This window comes from Engystomops pustulosus, chromosome 5 (assembly GCF_040894005.1).
Source record: "Engystomops pustulosus chromosome 5, aEngPut4.maternal, whole genome shotgun sequence".
Classification (NCBI taxonomy): domain Eukaryota; kingdom Metazoa; phylum Chordata; class Amphibia; order Anura; family Leptodactylidae; genus Engystomops; species Engystomops pustulosus.
Window position 1 is genome coordinate 181922304 of NC_092415.1, and position 21583 is coordinate 181943886.

Consider the following 21583-nt stretch of genomic DNA (forward strand, 5'->3'; position numbering starts at 1 on the left):
ATGTGATAACACAACATATAGAAGGGAACTGCTTTGTAACACATGGACCAAATGATGTTATGTATATTGTGGTACAGCTTCTATCCCACGTCCATGAGGTGTAAAGGGCTATTTCCATCTTATAAATTGATGGTCTTACAAATAAGATATCCCATTACTCGAACACTGGTTCGAACACAAAGATATAAGGAATGCACCCTCTTCAAACCCCAAAACATCTGATTTTAAAAGGGCCAGATCAATAATTTTAATATTCCATGTACAACGGAGGCCCTGGAACAACGGCCAAGCATATTCAAGGGATAACTATGTAAGACCCTCCGTTCTTAGGGTCAATGGGGGTCTTAGAGTTAGGATCTTTATAAATGCTGTAAACACTGCATTGTTTTTACTTCAACTAAATATATTTTTTAATGCCTATCTAATAAAATGCATGTTTTATAGTATGTGGTGTATGGATTTTCTTCCATTTTTGGATCAGTTAATGGGTTGATCATTAGTCAAGGAGTGAATACCCTTATGATTTGTGATAGGGCATCAGCAGTGCTTATTGAGACTTGGCAATAGTATCAATGGGTTATGCTTTTTTTGTCTAGTTAGTTGGGTTAATAAGATAGAAATTTCTCTTCAAGCCCCCTTCACCTGGGCACATAACCCCCTGTATTCCCTGGTGTACAGTAGAGTTAAAACTGGGAGTAACTGCATCAACCCTTAACTCAAAACATGAAGGTGTAATCACATAGAGAAACAGTGACTACTTGTTTCATATACGCCCAAAATGCCAGGAGCCCGGTCAGTATTCAGTCCGAAAAAAATACGTTTATCCTCATAGATTGTAAGCTCTTGCGACGGGATATAATTCCGATTATTTCATACAACAATGTTATTACTCTGTATTATTTCATTTGTATATGTTTCCCATAATCTGTAAAGCGCTACAGAATTTGATGGCGCTATATAAAGATTATTATTATATGGTCGGCATACAGTGGGTAATATAATGAATGAAAATTATGAAGGGAGGAGACTAACTTTGCTATCCTGTCCAGAGAACTGGCGAGATGAGTATACGTTTGGATTTGACTCTTTTTTTTTTTTTGGCAAAACATCAATGTTTGGAATAAAAAAGATTAAAAAGTCCTCATACATCTTCTTGTAGACTGGACTATAAATAAGCCCTGGCTGAATGTTTCTTGTTGCCTCCTGCAGATAAGGAGGACATTTTTTACAAGATATACTCCACCGGCTGCCAACTAGAGCCGAGTCCCAGGTCACAAATGTTCCTGGAATGGATGGTATCGCTGCAGAAGGCAGGTAATGATAAGTGAATAAGTAAAGCGCAGAGGAAAGAAACATTTGCTACACTACAAGGAAATAACGAGACACCAGGGTAGAGGCTCTGCACAGTATCGGAGCAGTCCGTGTAAAATGGGTCCCGGAAGCAATTACGCTCGGTATTACACGCGGTGGAGATCTGCTCTAAATAGTGACATATTTAACAATTTGTACTCCAAAATTACAGCTCGCCGTGAAGTTCCTCCTTTAATTATGCATAAGAAAAAATTGAGGTAGTAAACTGGGCGGCCATGACTGAGCCTGCAGCAAAAAGGTATAAAACCAGAGAAATCGTATACTATGCAGAATATGCTGAAAATTATATGGTAGGTATGAAAAACTGGTGATGCCCCCGACTTCTAGTCATATTGTACATGGTACATATGGATGGTGCTTCCTCCTGTATGGTAATGTACAAAAGATCTGAGATGGCTGCATCACAAGAAGAACAAGGATGCACATGAAACTGGGATAGAAATGGCCCCAAGGCAGGCTTCTGATTGGGGCCCCCTTATATATACATATAGGTTTAGTCACACATGTGAGTAACAATCACACACAGTATATACCTACATAAAGCAAACACGACAAAAGAAAGGGTGGCACTGTGGTAATAGATCACCTTGCACCATAAATGAATAAACCCTTGAATTGTATAGATTGCCGCTTACTTCTTTTGGACTTTTTTTTACATACAAAAAGCATATACACCCATGAATTATATACACAGACATACAGCATATACATATCACATATGCACACACTTATAGAGCATATACGCATCACATATACACAGACATACAGCAAATACACACATGCATACAATACCATATACAGCACATACACAAATCCAGTACAGGCATTTTATAATTGTAGATCCAGACAAAATGTTTTTTTTTTTTGCCCCAGTGACAATTGGAGTTTCAAAACTTTTTTCTGTATTTGGACCAAGGATTATTAATAAAGCTTAATTACAGACACCTTACAGCTGATCATTGCTGTCTGGGACTATAGTAGAGCTTCACCAGAGGTCACAGTGGGCAGAGAGGTCCGTCTTTAACTAGGGATCGTCTGTAAGTCTGGTGTCCTTAAGTAGGGGACCACCTGTATATACACACCACAGACATGCACACCCAATATCACACCCAATATCCCGGATGCAGGGGTCCCCTGACACTGTGGGCCCCACAGCAGCTGCTATGGCTGCTACCCCTCTAGTTACCCCCTTGATTACTAACATATTGATGATCAAACTTTGACACATACAACACATACAATCGCTGTAGCCAATCGCTTGCCCCAAGTGTATGATCCCAAAGGGTTTGCCCATTTAGTATCTATAACCAATATGTTGGAAAGATCAGCAATTTCAGCACATTGGGGGTTCAAAATTCAGAACCCCCACCAATGTTAGGTGCCTAAATGAGTAAAGAGAACACAGCCAGAAGAACAGCTCCATTCTTTGTGTGGTGTTCAGCCCAAATAACTACTATTGCTCCCATTCAAGTACGGTAAATTAGTAAACAGGAGCTGATCTAAAGTAACAGCTCAACTACACGGCTCCATTGTCAGTGTTTGTGGGAGTTCTATGTGTCCAACCCCTTTTTATCTGAAGTCTATTTAACTATGTAGTCCTATCAAGTTCCGTCTTTCCATCTCCTTTCAGGTGTGATCCAAGCAAACTGTTCCATGAGACCCTAACAAGGGAACATTCAGGGTGTATACAGATTTAGTAAAGTCCATGTTCAAAGCTGTAGAATATAGCGTCATCTAAAAATTTGGGGGCCTCTTATTATGATATGAAACAATGCACACCAGGACACAAACTAAAGCACACAGTTTTATATAGCGGTATTGTTTAGGAACTCTGGCACTATATGGTGACATTACAACAGTAGATTGTAGTGTCACAATATTGTAGTAGTAGTAGTAGTGTATAAATAATGTATTTGTGCAACTAAGAGCCATCAATAGACTATACCCACTGTGTACAGGTGACAGCATTCTTATAAATGGAGTAAGAGAGGGAGTGATGTGCTGAAATCAGAGCCATCACATTACAGAGCAATTTGTGTAGCCCTGGCAAAAGGAGGATATTTTTAGGAAAGCATCCCACATACCGATCATGGCGTAACGCTCTCATATCCACATACACAGTCGTTGGATCTGGTCCGGATGTTCCCTGCAATATAGAAAGTGACAATAAAATAATCAGATTGCACAAAATAGTCTATAGTATAACCGCATGCAATGGCTGGTCCTGTACGTTCTCTTCTGAAAGTAGACCTTTAGGTTTAATAATCCCTATATCTCAACAGCGCATCACAAAAAAAATCCTAATAAATCTACAATATGGTCAAATCAATAGGACAGAAAAAAAACAAGTCAAAATTCTACTGTATCTACTATATCACATAAAAGATTATTCCATTCCATTCCAAGACCCTCAAACATACAGAATAGGAATCGGCTGAATCTGCTGATTGTGGTGAATTTAGCTGAGAACCATGGAGCCTCCCCCCAACTGTCCTCCCATGACAAAGATTGAGCAAGTTGAAATTTAACGCCTGATCATTCTACTCCAGGGATAGAAGTCTAAGAAATCAATCAATTCTATCCTCATCTCATTTGACTGACCATTGGTGTCGGGTTCAGTACTGGATTATAATATAGGCGTTTTGGGCAGTAGCCTGGGGCTACCAACAGTCCTTCAAAGGTCCCAAGCCCAAGATTGGAAGCAGACAGAAAGTACACATTCCCAAAGAAGATTGTTTCTAGTACCATATGTAGGAATCAAATTCCAGACTTGTAAGGGCTGTAATATTCATACAGCCTATGGCAGTCTTATTCCACCCCTTATTGGGTTATACATATTAGCCCCCCAATGGGTTTGGAAAAAATTACTCCAATGGCTACAGCCAAATAAAGTTGTATAATCAACCACAAAGTTGGGTTACAGAATTAGCAACAGGATAACGAAGGCAAGGATTCAAAAACTAGAGCTAGAACAAAGAGAAGTAGGGCATTTTCATAGCAGTATGTAGTAAAAATATATGTTGATGCTATGATTGGGATAGTAAGTGTTGAGGAACTGCTGCACTGTAGGCGGAGTAAATAAATGTGCTGAAAAACTGAGAGGAGGCAGAAGCCAACAACAATCTTGGTTGGTTTCATACATGTGTATTCAGCCATTGCCTACGTGTCTATTGTCCTGTCCTGTAATGATGCTTCCAGTGTGGGTCACAGAACTTTCGAGGAAGGGTAAATTTATTTCCTATACAACTAAAACTGCCCATGAGGGACATCGGGTGCTTTTTTTAGTACCAAACTTGCACCTTCTGTGGTTCCTCAAAACCAGAGATGGAAAACTAAAAACTGTGATTAACTAACCACAAAGTGGAGTTATGGAGAATACAATATGTTTTTGCCAATAAGCCCAAAAAGTTTTAAAACCCGATTTCATGTACCTTTTTCCCCCATAAGTTTGGACTCAAGGGCTTAATAGATTCCCCCCATTCAGTAAGTGTCAAAATGTAGGGTTGGACCTAATTATAAAAGGTCCACGAGATGTCTGATCCTCTGCCCATTTGACACTTACTGAGGATTGCATATTTACTGGTCCAAAACTTCAGCAAATATCTACTAGACCCGCTGGAGTAGAGGGCGATTCAGTTCTCATGGGGAAGGTAGCAAACACCTTGGTTATCTCCACTGACCCTTCCATTGTCCAAAGGCGCAATGTGCTTCCTCTACATGACCACTTCAAAACCATAATTATGGGCACCATGAATCTATTGCGTAGTGGATCAATCTTGTAAAATGGTTGTATTACCTAAGTGTTTGTATGTTTTACAGCATATGGAGGTAGTGTTCCAATGCAGTTCTTTTCCCAACAGGTCAATGACTTGTTGGGCCGTATTAGACACTGGCTTTTCCTGGACCAGTTACATTATTTGGCTTACTATCTGGATATTGAAAGTCCTTGGTCTGTTTTAGAGTCCCACCATTTTTTCCTGGGCCGACTACTGCCAATGCATAAGTTGCCAAGTTCTGTTTGGCAACATGCTAAATCTGACTAAATTTGTGGATTTGATTGCGGAAGCTCCTTTTTACAATAATTTGGCCCTCTTTCAACTGCATAAATTATCCGACTTACAGTCCTGGAGTACACTTGGTATTTGTACATTATCTAACCTCTACGACAATTCTACTCTATGCTAATTCAAACAATTGAAGAACTCTCGCAATATTCCACAAACCCAATTTTCGAACTATTTACAGATTAGACACGTCCTGGAAGCACAGTTTCCAGACTTCCCTCTCTAGTTACCGTCTTATTGGGGTCCTTAGGTCGCAGAGCCATCGAGGCCTCATCTCCACAATATACTCCAATCTCATTACAGATAAAGTGATTAACAATCCTTCTGCTGCTCTGGAGCAATGGAGAACTTTGACACCTAACTTAACTGATGACACGTCTAGCAAAGCCTTGGAATCTGCCTTGAATGTGTCCCCATCAACTAATAATGAACTTATTCTGGTCTATTTCTTTTACCAAAGTTACCTCACCCAGGTTAGATTACACAAGAGGGGTAGCAGGCAAACATGTAGAAAAGAAAGTTGCGGTCCAGCACTCAATCTAATAAAAAATGTCTTCTTTATTGTAATCAATAAGAGTCCATAAGGCACATACTTTACATCCTTTACTCCAACACATTTCAACTAATCATGATTAAGACTACATTTAGTCAAAACGCGTCGGTGTAAAGGATGTATACTGTAGTATGTGCCTTATGGACTTTTATGGATTACAATAAAGAAGAATTTTTTAATTTCGATTGAGTGCTGGAGCGCAACTTTCTTTGCTACATGTTTGGCACCTGCTCCGGGGTGGAGATGTGTGCACCAGTCATAAAAGCGATGGCCAGGTGAGCTGAGTTAGTGGATTTGTTTGTGTAGCAAGCCATCTCCTGGTTGCGCAGTGCAAATACGCTAGCTTCACGCCATGTGGGTGCAGAGGCGGCATAGAGGGGCACGGCAGCCGGTGCGCAGTCATGGGGCGTTCTCATTTGCATTTTTTTTTTTAAATCAGGCATCCTTTTTACGGACCTGGCGTAGTTTTGCCTGGTGGACACACCGCCTGCCAGAAACATCAAGAGACCTCTTCATGTATCTGGCACGACAAGAGGGACACGGCCACAATCATACGTTGGCGCAGGAGCACCGGCATATTGTGGACCTTCCCAATTATTGATTCATACCGGTAAGAAGCAAAACCTTTGCTTTGCACTGTTATCAGCATCACAATTCCGCTTGCTCCTGAAATGTGTTTAGTAGGGGTCTTATGGAATTCCTTCAGGAAGCATTGTTTCTTAATAGAGAGGCGATTGCTTTACAATGGATGGCCCCACGTCCCCAATACCTTTCAATGTGAAGGACATAGGTGAACTTGGTGTTCTTACTTTTCATGATTTAACATATAGACGCAGGGTTTGTCCTGACAAATTTAAGAGGTGTGGAGAGACTGGTCTGTCTCCCCAGTTACACTTTACTAACTCAATGCATTGAAGATTAACCAGTGAATGGAGATGAGAAATGACTGAGAGAAGTTTGGAGCTCTGTAGAATGTAGAATATAGATATACTTTTAGCAATTATTGTGTGTATTTTGGTACCTAATAATTGTCTTGGTATATCAGTAGTCTGCAAGCGGCAGTGTGTTGTTCTGTTTCATTGTTTTACATGATCTGAATTTTACATCGCTGTGTACACAAATAATGAGAAGATTGTTTTCCTGAATTCTGTTTTTTTGATGTCCGCTTAGTGCACCATACAAAAGAAATTTATTAAGAATTTTCTTGTTTTTGTTTTCCAGTTGCTTCTTACGTTTTAAAAATTGACTTTAGAAATATGCAAATGAGGCAGAAGAACTTTGGTGATGGTGGGGGTTTAGCAGAGCACCTCAGGGTTCTGGCTCCACAGCAAAAACAACACCCACTGCTCCACTTGCTGGACCAAGGAGTGACTTATCTGAAGGGGGAATATGAGAGAAGGTACTGAATGGTGGAAGTTGAAATTGTTGTGGAGCCATAACCATGAGGTGCTCTGCTAATGCTCCCCAAAGAACTTAAGTCTCAATTTTATGTTTCCAAAGTAAAGGTGTGGCACAGAAGCAGCATGGTGGCAGTATGGTGGCAAAAGGCAACACAGCAGTTATTTTGGGTAGGTAAATTGTGGATTACCGAGTATTCATTACAAGGCTGCAGTCTCTTTGTCATCATCATCATTATCTGCTCTCCGCTCTGCTAGCTCTCTCCCCCCTCCCTCACTCCAAGCAAATCTCTGTCAGTTCACGTCTGCGGGAGAGAGTAAGAGCAGAGAGGAGATAATGATGATGAAAACACAGTTGCGAGAGCAACCAGTAATGTTAATGAATGAATGAATTGGTATTAAAAGATCTATGAGAACCCGCCATTAGGTGAAAAAGTGTCATCCTGATGACCGGTTCCTTTTAAATATCTGGCCTTTGAAAAGGAAAGTTTGCGTACCATAGTTTTGCAATGAAAAATATAACTTAATGCTTAGTATACCTTTGCAAGCAAATATTACTAACCTGGTACACCTTAAAATTGATCAATTAATCACATTCATCAAAAACTGCTAATCTATTATTATTTTATGTCTATAACTACAGGCATTGTGGAGTCTGATTTTTCTATTTTCTACAACAACAAAAAAAAAACAGAGGATTTCATAAATCACATCTATCTACAAACTTGCTTCATTTGGTTTGTATACCAATTTTTTTATTTCATCTATACTGGATTAATTTAATTTTCATAACATTTTGCATGGTTTATCTTCTGTTGATGCTTCTTTTCCCACTCAAATAAAAGGTTTTTTCCTTTTTCCTAAATCTGTCAGAGAAGCAGCCTGATGTCTCAGTGTGTTCCTCTCATCTTTCCTTTAAATTATTAAATGAGTATTTTTAACCCCGTAGATGATCACAGATAAGAGATACACTCTCAGATATCATGTTGCTCCTTTGATCTATATGTAAAAGAGAAAAGACAACCACCAGTGAGTGTGAGAAGAATCATTGACAATGAAAATGAGCAAAGCAGAGCCTTACCCCTCTCTTTATTTCTGTAACGACTATAAATAAGAATTGCATTATTCAGATCATATCAGGCTTGAGGTTTTGTGATCTGTGATCTACAAAACCAGAGATATACATAGTAAAAATATTTTGGACCAGATGTCTCCGTATGCAAGAGGCTTTCTGGATCCTAGAGTTGAAAACCTGTGTATCTGCTGGTATGAATTCTAGAAGTGATCTGTTATATTTGTATTAATGTCTATTTGTACTTAACAGGTTAAATTAAAGGAAACCTACCACTTGAAGTGGCAGGTTTCAGATGGAAATACCGAGCACCAGCTCAGGGTGAGCTGGTGCCGGAGCTTATTTTTTTTAAAACACTTTTTAAACTGTATAGCCGGCGCAGGGAGGTACGCGCTCGGCGCTTACCATGCGTGCGACCATGCACGCGGTTACATAGGAAGTGAAGGAGAGCCACGCGCATGGTAAGCGCCGAGCACGTACCTCCCTGCGCCGGCTATAAAGTTTAAAAAGTGTTTTAAACCGCGATACAGCGGTTTAAAACACTAACAAAAATAAGCTCCGGCACCAGCTCACCCTGAGCTGGTGCCCGGTATTTCCATCTGAAACCTGCCACTACAAGTGGTAGGTTTCCTTTAACATAACATCGAGTTCAATCTTTGATGAATGTAAATCTTGTATCAGTACTGATTATGCTACAGGTGGCGACAGTTCTTCTCCCATTATCCCTTGGTGTTTCCTCCTTAAAATGCCTGCAACTCGTCTTTGTTTTTAGGCTACGACTAAGGACACACGTTGTCCGAAACGCGGCAGTTTATTTGGACGACATGTTTTAATTTTAATCTACTAATGAAATTAATATGCAAATTTTTTCTGCATATTGATGCTGGAGACCCAGCTGAATTTTTTGGCTTGGAATTTAAATATGTGGGTATTCGAATTTTATCTACAGCTCGACTTTAACTCTGTATTTAGCTACCTGTATCTATGGTTCTGTAGCTGAAAGACTCACAAACCTGATGTGGTCAGAAAGAAGAGAATTTTATCTTTAATATGACACCATATTCTACATACTACAGAACCAAAGATAGTAATGTCGAAATTGACACACTGAAACTCCCCCTGCAACCTCCTCATATGAAAAATAATCTTTTCTTCTCATTTTCACATGACTTGGAAGGGATCATTTTTAAAGGTAAACGGGAGAGATTTCACAATTCTAGAAAGGACATTTTATATCCTACATGAAGGGTCTAGTAGGCAAATAGGCTAAATTCTGGTGACAGGTTCACTTTGAGTTATTTGACAAAATTGTATTACTTTATGACCCACATCAATCCTCCTTTATAGTCATATCAATTGAAAACAGATCTATCTCTAATATCTAAAAATAAGCACAACTATAACAAAAGGTGTCATTCATTCTATATCCAGGTTCTATTTTATTATTATTCTCCACTAAAGGAAGGTTATAGGTGTTTTTTTTTAGGGAACAAAAAAATCCCATACCTGCTCAGCCAGTTTTCCCAGCCCGTGTGGCTATATCAGCAGGGATTGCAAAAGGGTGAGTGAAGGGACAGTAAGGAACAGGTGGAGAAAATTAAAGGAAGGAGGTAACATGCAAAAAAAGTCAAACATATATAAGAACAGGGATGTAAGGAAAATGCCAAAAGCAGGGAGTAAAACAAAACAAAAAGAACAAATGTCAAATATAGAAACTTTATCAAATGAAACAAAAACAGTTGGAAATAACAAAAGAAAATTATCAGTTAAACGTTTAAAACAACTAAAAGATGAGATGTCTACGAGTTTAGTAGAGACAGTTGATGCCAAAGCCACATTTAATGTCTGACATGTACTTGAGAGAGCAGCAACACAAGGCATGTGTGGTGTTATCTCAGAACAAGCTGACCCCCCCCCCCCATATGCTTCATACATATGTACCCTACTAATTTCTCCTGTTGTACATCATATACTACAAATGGTAAAACAACAACACAAATGTTATGTAGACAGAATCCTTCCTAGTACATACACCATACACGTAACTACAAGAGATTTACTGCGGCACTGCTAAACAATGACTTTCCCGAAACGAAAGGTAGGATTGTGGCATGACATGGAGACTGCACAGGGGCCCAGGGTATTGCATCTACAATAGGGGGTTAACCTATGAAGGACGATAAAGGACACATTTCAGACCGTAAGGATGCAGGGGTTCCCCATGAGCAATTATTACACGCCCAACCTTAACTGTGCTCATAGGTTTTTAAGTGATGAAATACAGACGACACAATCCCTTTCGGACAACCATTTCAGACCTAAGTACTGATTGGCATACCGCGTGAAGAAGTACCAATTGGGATGTCATAAGCCGCTTTTCCTCTGTATACTAAGGGGTTGGCTGGGTTTGGAATGATACTTCTAATATTGAGGGCTGGAGCTGGGCACCATGTGAACATTAGTCCCACTTAGGCTCAGTTGGTCTTTTGTCCGAAACAGTTCATGAAAAACTCCCCCTTGCCAAGCACTTTCCAATACTATTTTTGCAGCTCTACAGAGGTAGTTACACTAAAAACACATAGTTATACAATTTGAAGTTTGCTAAACGGTCTGAGTATGAGGAAGGCTACACGATAAAGCAGAAAGACAGATTAACAACAACAAATATGGACCTTTTACGTCCCCCTATAGCTATAGCAGCTAAGCACTTTTATGTAAGACTCATTTCTAGAGTTATACTGTCTGACAATCCTATTGTAAGGAGCCGTTGCTTGGCAGTTTATACATAGCAACCAAACTGGTGTTGTGGTGTCACCAGACCAGTGACTTAGTAGCTCTTCCCAATGTAATCCCATCTAAATTGGTATTATTAAGCAGATTTTGGTATTATTAATCAGATTTTTTTTTTCCAACTCAATTGCAACAATGTATAAGTTTGTGATCTGCCGAATGAAAGTCCCAGTTGTCTCTTTGGAACCTGTGTGGGTGATTTTCCCATGTATTACAAGTAAATGCTGGAGAAAGCAGAGGAATTCTAGACGCTTAAGAAATGAAGCCACGCTAGTCGTGAGATTTCATATGAATACAGATTGACGAGCTGGAGATTGTCTTTTATCAACCTCTCTGATGATAATCTTAGAGATTTCACTAAATAACATCAGCAAATGGCATTATGTTCTTAAGCTCAGAATCTGGAATACTAATGCAGGACCTGAATAAGATTTGTACAGCACAGAGCTAAAAGTAACTGAACAGAGACAGAAAAACAAGGTGTATAAAAATGTTTCATCTAGAAAGTAACAATCCTCATATGGCCACCATGAGGCACGTGACCTGGTCAGAAAACAATGGTGTGCCAAAATTTTATTTGTGTGTTTTACATTTAGGGTTAAGTGACTGGCCAATCAAAGTGTCCAGTGGAGAAACCAAGCAGAGTGGCACTTTTAAAACTTGTAGTGCATTGGTTCAATGTTGTATACAGATATTTTCATCCAGTTTTCATCCAGGATATCTCTATACTTGGCCGCTTTCATCTTTCCTTCAATTGCAACCAGTGGTCTGGTCCCTGCCCCCAAAGCATGATGCTGCCACCACCATGTGTCACTTTTGGGATAGTATTTGGCAGGTGATGAGCGGCGCCTGGTTTTTTCCACACATACTGCTTAAAATTAACACCAAAAAGTTCTATCTTTGTCTCATAAGACCAGAGAATCTTATTTCTCATAGCCAGTGCAAGACTTAGAAATGCTGCATAAAGGGTGCAAAATCCATGTATTTTGCACCCTTTATGCAGCATTTCTAAGTCTTGCACTGAGGAGAGGCTTCTCTCGGCACCCCCTACCACAAAGCCCCGACTGGTGGAGGTTGCAGTGATAGGGGACTTTGTGAAACTTTCTCCCATCTCCGTACTGCATCGGTTTGAGCTCAGCCACAGTGATCTTGGGGATCTTCTTTACCTCTCTCACCAAGGCTCTTTTCCCACGATTGCTTAGTTTGGCTGGATGGCCAGGTAGAGGAAAAGTTGTGATTGTCCCAAACTTCTTCCATTTAAAGATTATGGAGGCCACGGTACTCGGAGAAACATTGAGTACTGCAGAAATTCTTTTGTAACCTTGGCCAGATCTGTGCCTTGCCACAATTCTGTCTCTGAGCTCCTTGGGGAGTTCCTTAGACCTCATGATTCTCATGTGCTCTAACATGACATGTGAGGTCTTATATAGACAGGTGTGTTTTCCTTTTAAGGAAAATCAGAAGGACATGGACATGGATGTTTTTTTTCTGTCAAGATGGTGGCATAGTGTACATTATTGAGCAAAAAAAAAAACCTTTTTGGATCTTACTAAATGGTGGCAATGAAACAAAGAGTGAAAAATTTCATTTGCATGGTATCGCAAAATTAATTATTGCAGAAGCTATAGTAAAAGAGGAGTGGAGACCAGGCAGAGACTGGAGCCATGATATCCATCCATCCATCTATCCCCATAACAATGTTCTATGGAATATGAATTACAGGCCTACACTTCCCAGTAAAATGCAAATTGTGAATACAGAAAAACTAGATTCTTCCTTTCACAGCGAAAGCATTTTACTTCAGACAGGTAGAATTCAAAATGCATCTGCGTAGATGGATACTGTAATATTATATAAGCTAGAGGTTTGAAGCCAGAACAGGACAGATGGTGAGCCCTAACCAGTGTAATAAACAGCTTGTGACATATAAATGCTCCCAATATCCTAAGCCCCGGAGTACATACATAAAGACAGCAACGTGTACAGAGAACCTGTGTGTTTCGCGGCTATGCCAGCCCCATAAGGGGATAATATAGAGATGGAACTTACAACAGCTGCACTAAGCATGGAAATAAAAATACTCCACAAAGTCATTTTCAGGGCACGCTCTGCTATGCAGGTGCAGGTACAAGAACCCGATGAAAGATTTCAATTTTCGTCATAAAGGATAGTCACAAGCCATAGAGAAGCTGCAAACTTTACCAATCTACTGTACAGCTGGATGATACAGAAAAAGCCAAGATCTTTACAAATTTATAGCCACATATATATTTGCTACTACTGAAAGAACACTGCCAAAAAATATTCGGGGGGGGGGGGGGGGGCTTTCCCTATTCATTTATGGGCATTTCTAATTGGTCAGAAGATGACCATTACACATAGCTAAACGTGAATGATTTTCCATTCATCTTCCCAAAAAACACACCGACTTACTTGAAAACATAAAATGCCTTCTTGGCTGAGCTTATGCTAGTACTTTTTGTATGGTTTTCCTCTTTTTATGGATGTCAAGTGTGAAAAAAATATTATTATTACTTGATGCAAGACTGATATTGTTCTTGGTGTAGATCCACTTCTGTTACGTAATTTTTGGCCCACACTAAAGCACTGCACACATAAGAAGAGGTTCACGAAAGAGCCAACAGATTCCTAGAACTAAGAATTTAAGCTTCAGTTGCTAAAGGGGTTCGCCCCAAACTATAACCGGGTAAGTGTAAGACCAATAATAGGTATAAGGCCACCCATATTATACTTACCCCGTTAGACCTGCTGGTTCCCGGTGGATGCGTGCCCACTCCTTCATAGAGACTCCCATGTCAGTGGTTGGAGGGGTGTGTCAAGGACATCCGCATCCGTCCCTCCAACCACTGATATGGGGGTGGTTATGACGGAGGGGGCATGCGGACAGTAATCACTGCTTGGCCTACTCCATCTGCCAGAAGGACATAAAATGTCACAGAAAGTACCTCTATTAGGCACAATTTGCAGATTTGGAGACATTTTCAACTTCAACGGAGATATGAAAAACCTCAACGGAAATGTAGGAGTTGTGGATAAGAAAGACTTAAAGATTGTAAGGCAAAGATGTAAAGGTGGCGGTGCAACTTAAAGGAAATCTACCAGTCAAAAAACAAACCCCCCCCTACAAATACTCAAGAAAGTTATAATTAGCAGCACGGGGACGAGATGTCCAGTGCTCTGGGCTGCTAATTATTCACGCCCCTGCGCCTCCCTCACCCATGCTGGGAGCATTCAAAAGGGAGCTAACTTCAGGGGAGAGGCATGATGTCATCTCTCTCAGCCGGCATGAGAGAGGGAGGTGCAGGGACAAGCATAATTAGTGCCCCGTGCTGCTTATTATAATTTTTACAACACTACCGACAGACAGGGCCAGGATCAAGATGAAGAGGAGCAGGGGTGAGTATTTGTAGTTTTTTGACTGGTAGATTTCCTTTAAACCTGCTAAAGTCTGATAAAGGTCAAATGATGTAGATGAAGGTCAATCTTCATGTGAAAGGCATGTCACCGGTGAGACATACATAATTTTTAGTCTTGAAAGAATAACAGAGAAACCTCACACATTATAGATGTGAAAGTACACATGCTCCAAAATTGTCAGATCATGGGTTTCCTACAATAGGTATGTCAGGAATAGTAGACCCTCTTTAATCGGCTGCCAAACTTCTTTAGTAGTAGCTTATCATCCTTAAGAACAAAGGATTGGGGAAACTAAATGCTGGGACGCTGCCAATACCCTAAATGATATTGTGCCAAGCTTATGGCCATAAGAACACAATGAGCAGGGAGAAACTTGTGAGCAATACTTAATTCATGTCCTTCTATAAGAAGAAGGATGTTACTTATTCAGCAAATGTACAGTGATCAAATTACCCCCCAAGACATTGTGTACATGGGAGACTGTCTTGTAGAAAAACATAAAAAATACTTTACCTGTAAACATATGGCTAGGTTAACACGGCAGCCAAATGATGTGCTTACGGCCCTCGGGTGTAGACCCAGGTCTTTAAATAATTTGGAGAATGATTGGGTTAAAGAGATTCGGGGGCGCTCCTCAGCCACGACCACACATGTCCGTACCCTAGACAGGTCCAAGCCCCTTGCCTGGAAGATAAGATAACAAACCATATAACTTATGTTCATGTTATGTTCAATTTCTTAGGACACCGCTACTATTCACATTGTACATTAGGAATTCTCCATTTACAGGCATATAAGGAAGGCCCCCATGAATATGACCTCTACATCATGGAAACTCTACAAATTTCAAAGCACAGAAAAGGGTAACCGAGGGTCACATAACTTGTTCACATTTATACAAGACTAATAGAGAGGAAATTAGAGTATTGTGTCAAGTGTGTGCAGGTTTGCTGGTGTGAATGTTCTGGCTTAGAGAGCAACCAGAAATCAGACAAAAGGGGAAAAACACTTCATAAAAATGACATGTTGTAGGAACATGAAAACAACGCGGTGGCTTAATCCTCCCACTAGGACTGCCAAAAGAAGTGATCTGGACTGGAAGCGATACAGAATAACAGAGCTGTGGTTGATCGGGAGTGAGGGAGCTTTGCCGCTTTCTTACTTAAAATACGTATAATTCATGTAAGGTTGTTCTTAATGAGTTTTACAGAGTTTCCCCACAGAGTAGCTATGGAGGTGTCCAACTACCTCCCAACTTCTACTGCTGGATACATGGCAAGATTCAAGAAATCCTCAAATTTAGGCTAAATTCAGATGAACGTGTGCCCGCCGTACCCTAGCACAGCAGGCACACGCCGATGCCGGGGGGAGGAGGAGGGCTAAGCGCCGCTCACCCCAGCCCCTCTCCATAGAGAAACATGGTGCATGGTGCCCTATTCCGGGGAAAGATAGGACATGTCCTATCTTTTTCCCGGCTACAGAAAGGTACGGTGGCGCACGAGCAATGCACCGCTCCATATGTCACCGCGCACTGATTGCTGGCCTATTTGGACGTATATCCGACGTATATACGTCGGCCTTATATATGTCCCCAACTGCCATCTGAATGCAGCCTTAAACGGTAGAACCTGTATGCTCCAGAACAAACTTCAAGTGAACTCACTGGCTTTTATATATTCTAAGGCTCCACGCACACAGACATACTGTATATGGCGGCTGTAAGAAAGCCATATGAATAAAAGCTAGCATACGGCAGCTAGCATACTGCTGTCATAAAAGTGCTATGTACACGGCAGGGTATGGCGAGAAAACATGTGTGTCACCGTACCATGCGGTTGCAGAAAAAAGAATACAGCATGCTGTATATTTTGTCGGCACAGCTGCAAAGCTCCCTATCCAGCCAAATTTATGCTATGCCAGGGTCCTGGCTCGGACGTAGCATATGTTGGTGTGCATGGGGCCTAAGCAAGGCTCTACAGGTCCAAGTCCTCTCCAACCAGTCGGTGGGTACCACCATAGTTTTATTACATGTAGTCACTGGTGTTTTATAGAACATTAAAACAAAAGAGAAAGGGCTCTGTACAGGAAATAATTAATAAGAAAAGACTCCATCCGGGAAATAATTCTATAAAAAAGTCAGAGTAGTACTAACCAGATACATAATGTACACATGTGTACTACACCTGTCTCACTAAGTGACTGTACCAGAGATGGAAGCTGTGCACCATGTATAAGCGTAAGAACATATAGGGAGATTTGGGACACTACACCAAAGATCCATAAAGGGGTTGTCCCATTTCAGCAAATGAATGTTATTGTTTGTATTTTAAAAAGTTATACAACTTTCCATTATACTTTCTGTACCAATTTCTTCCAGTTTTCGGGATCTCTGCTTGCTGTCCTTCTATAAGAAGCTTCTATGTTTACTTTGAGTGGAAAGAAATCTGACCATGGTCACACAGGTGCACGGCTCGTTAGTATCACAGAGAGTAATCAGAGCCTTGTGATATAACGAGCCGCGCACCTGTGTGACCATGGTCAGAATTCTGTCCATGGATTCAGAGGGTCATATTATGTTGATTAATATAGCTGATTATGAATATCTATGCATAAGGCTAATGTTATACGGTGAACAGTATTATACACAGCTACTAATGGTGCTATAAATTCACTAAGGCTCAACTAGTTTCATATTCTCCCCCTCAATATTCCGCTTCTGGATCAGCCCCAGGACTAAACCAAAAATTTCTATCCAAGTAATAAAAAACAAAAAAAAAAACACGACAAATGTAAAATTAATGCACCGTCTAAGAAAAACATAAGAGGAGCTTTCATTTTCCTTTTTGAAGTCGAGAAATAAACAATATACCTTGGGGCAAAATGCATTAGTTACCTTTAGGGATTCAGTCTGCAAGCCAAGTCCCTTGGTACAAAGTTCCATTACAGAATAGGAACAAAATGTGTCTCTCACTTTGTACTGACTCACAGCAAGGAGCCACAAGGCAGGATTGATCTCCAGCTCCGAGGGAGGAATCAGAATGGACTGGTGTCCTGAATATACGCTGTAAAGACATGAGACAGATTAGCATGCACCGGGAGTCAGGCTGCAGTATTTTATGACATGAGCACTGCTGACTAGGCAAACTCCTAGGACCTGTACACAGCCATTAAACCTTACGTACTACTTTATGGCACTAATCTATGGCCGCTTTTTATGTCTTAGACAGAATACAAGCAATGCTGAATATATGAATTTGTAAGGGATGATGTCTGACACAACAAATCCTTATACAAAGCTGCACAACTTGTCTTGTCTTTTTGTCCATTGCACTATTCCGTTTACTGAAAATATTGTAGACTTTATATGAGCTTTACAGGTTATTGATGACATATCCATAGAATAGATCATCAATATCAGATCCATGAGGACCCCCACCCATAAGCTGCCTCCATTGCCGTAGGCAACACAGAGCACAGAGTGGAAGCTGCGGGGATATATCATATACCACTACTCGTGTGCCGGCTTATGAAAAGTTTTGATTATAATTACAGGCAGTCCCCTACTTAAGAACACCCGACTTATAGACAACCCCTAATTACAAACGGACCTCTGGATGTTGGTAATTTGCTGTATTTTAGCCCCAGGCTACAATAATCAGCTGTAAGAGTTATCGGAGGTGTCTGCAATTAAAGGACATCTACCATCAGGATGAAGGATTGTAAACCAAGCACACTAATATACTGGTGTGTGCCCCCTCTGGCAGGATCTGCTCTTTGTTTTTTATGCCCTGATTTTCACAAAAAAAGGCTTTTAAAATGTTGCAAATTAGTCTGTTGGGCTCCAGGTGCATTATTTTAAATCCTTTTTTTTTTCTTTAAAACCAGGACATTAGAAGCCTAAAGAAGAGCAGATCCTACAAGTATGTCGGTGTGCTAGGTTTACAGTCCTTCGTCCTGGTGGTAGATTTCCTTTAAGCTTTATACTTAATCCTGGTTCTTATAAAAACCCAACACGTTTAAAATCCAATGGTCACAGAGACCCCCCCAAAAATGTGTCATTATCTGGGGGTCACAATTATAAAATATACAGTTCGGACTTACATACAAATTCAACTTAAGAACAAACCTACAGATTGCCTGTATTAATTACGTCACAGTGGGCAGAGAGCTTCATCTGTAACTAGGATTTGTTTGTAAGTTGGGTGTCCTTAAATAGGGGACCGCCTGTAGTCTCCATCCCTGGCAGTGTGGTCAGTCCATGAAACAGGACACAGCACAAAACCAATAACAACCATGTGTTTTAACCCCAACACTGGCTTATTAAAGGTTTCTAATGCAAAGGGCTATTGCATTACACTATAGCCACTGGGATGTCTATACATGGATGTCTAGGGTACTGCAATGTTCTGAAGAGGTCCCAACAATCAGACCCCTACCGATCTAGTATTTTGTTGAGTAAGTTAAGGTTGTCATCAATAACAAAACATATTTTAGGAATATAAATATAAACTCTAGGATATAAAAACACTTAAATATTAAAAATATACAATTATACAATGACAGCAAGCCTGTACATCCCATCACCTACCTACAGAGGCACCATAGGACAAAGCCCAGTCCACAATAAGGGTCCAGACAAATAGCCACCTCCCTGGAAGGGTAGAGCTCACACTGAAGTTTAATGGATCGACAGAAGGCACTAGTGGCTGCATGGGACATCTAAAAGAGAAAAACAGATTCCAAGGACCCATTACGATAGCAGATCTGGCATCCCTAAACCTGGGTCTCAACTCGCCTGTTAGATTAGACCAAACTCTTTCCCTAATTTCTGTAATTTCGAAAAAAAAAGGCAAAAGTAAAGACAAAATTGCCAGGTAGAAATATAAAGTAGCAACACATGAAAGGAGGATCAGACTACATAGTTGTTGACTGTAGTCTGTAGCCATGGCGACACATAGTTGTGCCTTGGCGCTGTATACTCAAAACACATTTTTGTTTTTTAAGTGTATTTGGTTGCTAAGATGTATATACTCACCAAGGTCAAGTTATTATTACTTTATAACCCCTCAAATGTTAGGCTATTAGTAAATCAAGTACATCAGTGATTACAAACTAGAGACAGAAGAGATTGGCAACGGAAGAGTTGCAACTGCTGCAAATTACAAAACGGGCATCGTGATAAATCTAGGCCGAGGCTTTATTTCAATGTTAAATATGTTTCTAATGAACTGAAAATGATGACTTGGCCGCAGCGTATGAGCCATTAAATCTTTATGATACACAGGGACATTTTTACTACACTGGTCGCTTGAGTTGGAAATTACAGCTTGTTAGTGCAATCTATAAATGCCTTTGGATCCGTTCGCAGTACAATTCCTTTTCCGAGAAAGTAAATGTAGGCCATTTGACAAAAACTCAGCTACTTCATTGCAATCAATTGACAGAAATGTTTTTCCCAAAAGTTGTAATATTTTACAAGCATTTTGGCGTCCTAAGAGACCATCATATATACAGAGTGGAGTCAGACCATTGGTGGCCGGAGCCAATATTTTGCTTGTTAGTTTACGATGAATGTAGAAAACGTACAATGCAGCAATGCTGTAAGAATCTGTTATTTATAATTACTTATGTCAGATGCATAAGTAATACTAGTTGTAAAATGTGCTCCATTTTTGGACACATGAATAAATTACTTTCACAAGGTTATCAATCCCACCTAGGCTGTCCATAATCATGATATAGGATTTGGAGGTCACACATACATAGAATATCTGGACCTACCTTCACCCCAGCAAGCATTCCAGTTGTAGATACACTAAAATCAAGGTAAGCCAATGTCTCCGGGTCTGAGGGTTTGTAAATTTGGGATGGTCTTTTCTTTGGCAAATCATCTTAAAAAGGGGAGAGAAAAACTTTTTGAACCAAGTCAAAATAAGTCAGCAAAATACATGAAGTTTAAAGCCATTCAGAGCAAGTCTTCCTTCAGATTTCCAACCAATTAACATACAAAACTTACAAAAAATAAAAAAAGAGGAATTTGCTATGTTGTTATAAACCTTCATCGAATTATGATGATCTATTGATAGCAGGTGGTACTTAATTGTACAGGGGGGATGCAAACAAAGTGGTAGAAATGCTGGTTCTCCAGCAGGTTGTGGAAGAGAGAAGATGTCAGATGCAGAAACTCATCCTCCATGTGTTCTTTAAATGCTATTGGCTCCTTTGGTGGAGTAAGGAACAAAGCACTTGCTTTTCCGACACATTAAAAGACCTTCAAGATTTAACTATGCTCGGAGACCCCGTAATGCCAACCGCACCACAGGGTTCCAAGTCAGCCATTTTGAACTTTTGCAAGCTATGGCCTTTGGTTAGTTTGACACTACCACCCAAAGTTGCACAAAAAATGCTCTTCTAGAAAGATCTATCTTAACAAAAAAAAAAAAACTGTATACTTGATGTATTTTATAAATCCGTTACAAGAAATCAGGTCTAAAGGGGGAAGAGGATTAACTATGTACCGACTTGCTTCCTCTTATATATATGTATGTAGCAAGACTGTATAGATATAAGGAAGGAGGAAATGTCCCAAATTCTTAGTTTACTGTATGATGGACTGATGAGAGACTCACGAGACACCATGGATAGGTAAGAAGTTGTGATTCTTGGACAACTCCTATAACGCTACGTTCATAGGAGGAGTTGTGTTAAAGACTTGGTCTACTGTCCCATGGACTGACAACAGGATCATGAAACCCCATGTATAGGTGAAAGGTTCTGGGACAACCCCTACAAGGCTTCGTTCATATAGTTATATACTTGAGTGCAGCAGTGTACAGATAAACTTGCCCGTATCCTGCACCAATGTGAGCTACTATAGCGCCAGGCTGAACAAACAAGC

General features: G+C 40.3%; 1 protein-coding gene across 10 annotated transcripts in view; it reads right to left on the reverse strand.

Annotated features, from left to right (window-relative positions):
- DIP2C (disco interacting protein 2 homolog C) overlaps positions 1-21583 on the reverse strand; it is a 303276-nt gene that overhangs the window by 17438 nt on the left and 264255 nt on the right. For 6 of the 10 annotated variants that reach the window (XM_072153984.1, XM_072153986.1, XM_072153982.1 and 3 more), the window contains 6 exons: positions 20467-20576; positions 19274-19404; positions 17579-17747; positions 15199-15369; positions 9964-9993; positions 3456-3517 (listed from right to left, as the gene is read on the reverse strand). In XM_072153984.1, the coding sequence (XP_072010085.1) occupies positions 3456-3517; positions 9964-9993; positions 15199-15369; positions 17579-17747; positions 19274-19404; positions 20467-20576 (673 nt within the window). The remainder of the gene's footprint in view (positions 1-3455; positions 3518-9963; positions 9994-15198; positions 15370-17578; positions 17748-19273; positions 19405-20466; positions 20577-21583) is intronic. The other 4 variants (XM_072153985.1, XM_072153981.1, XM_072153990.1 and 1 more) reach the window with 1 other exon arrangement.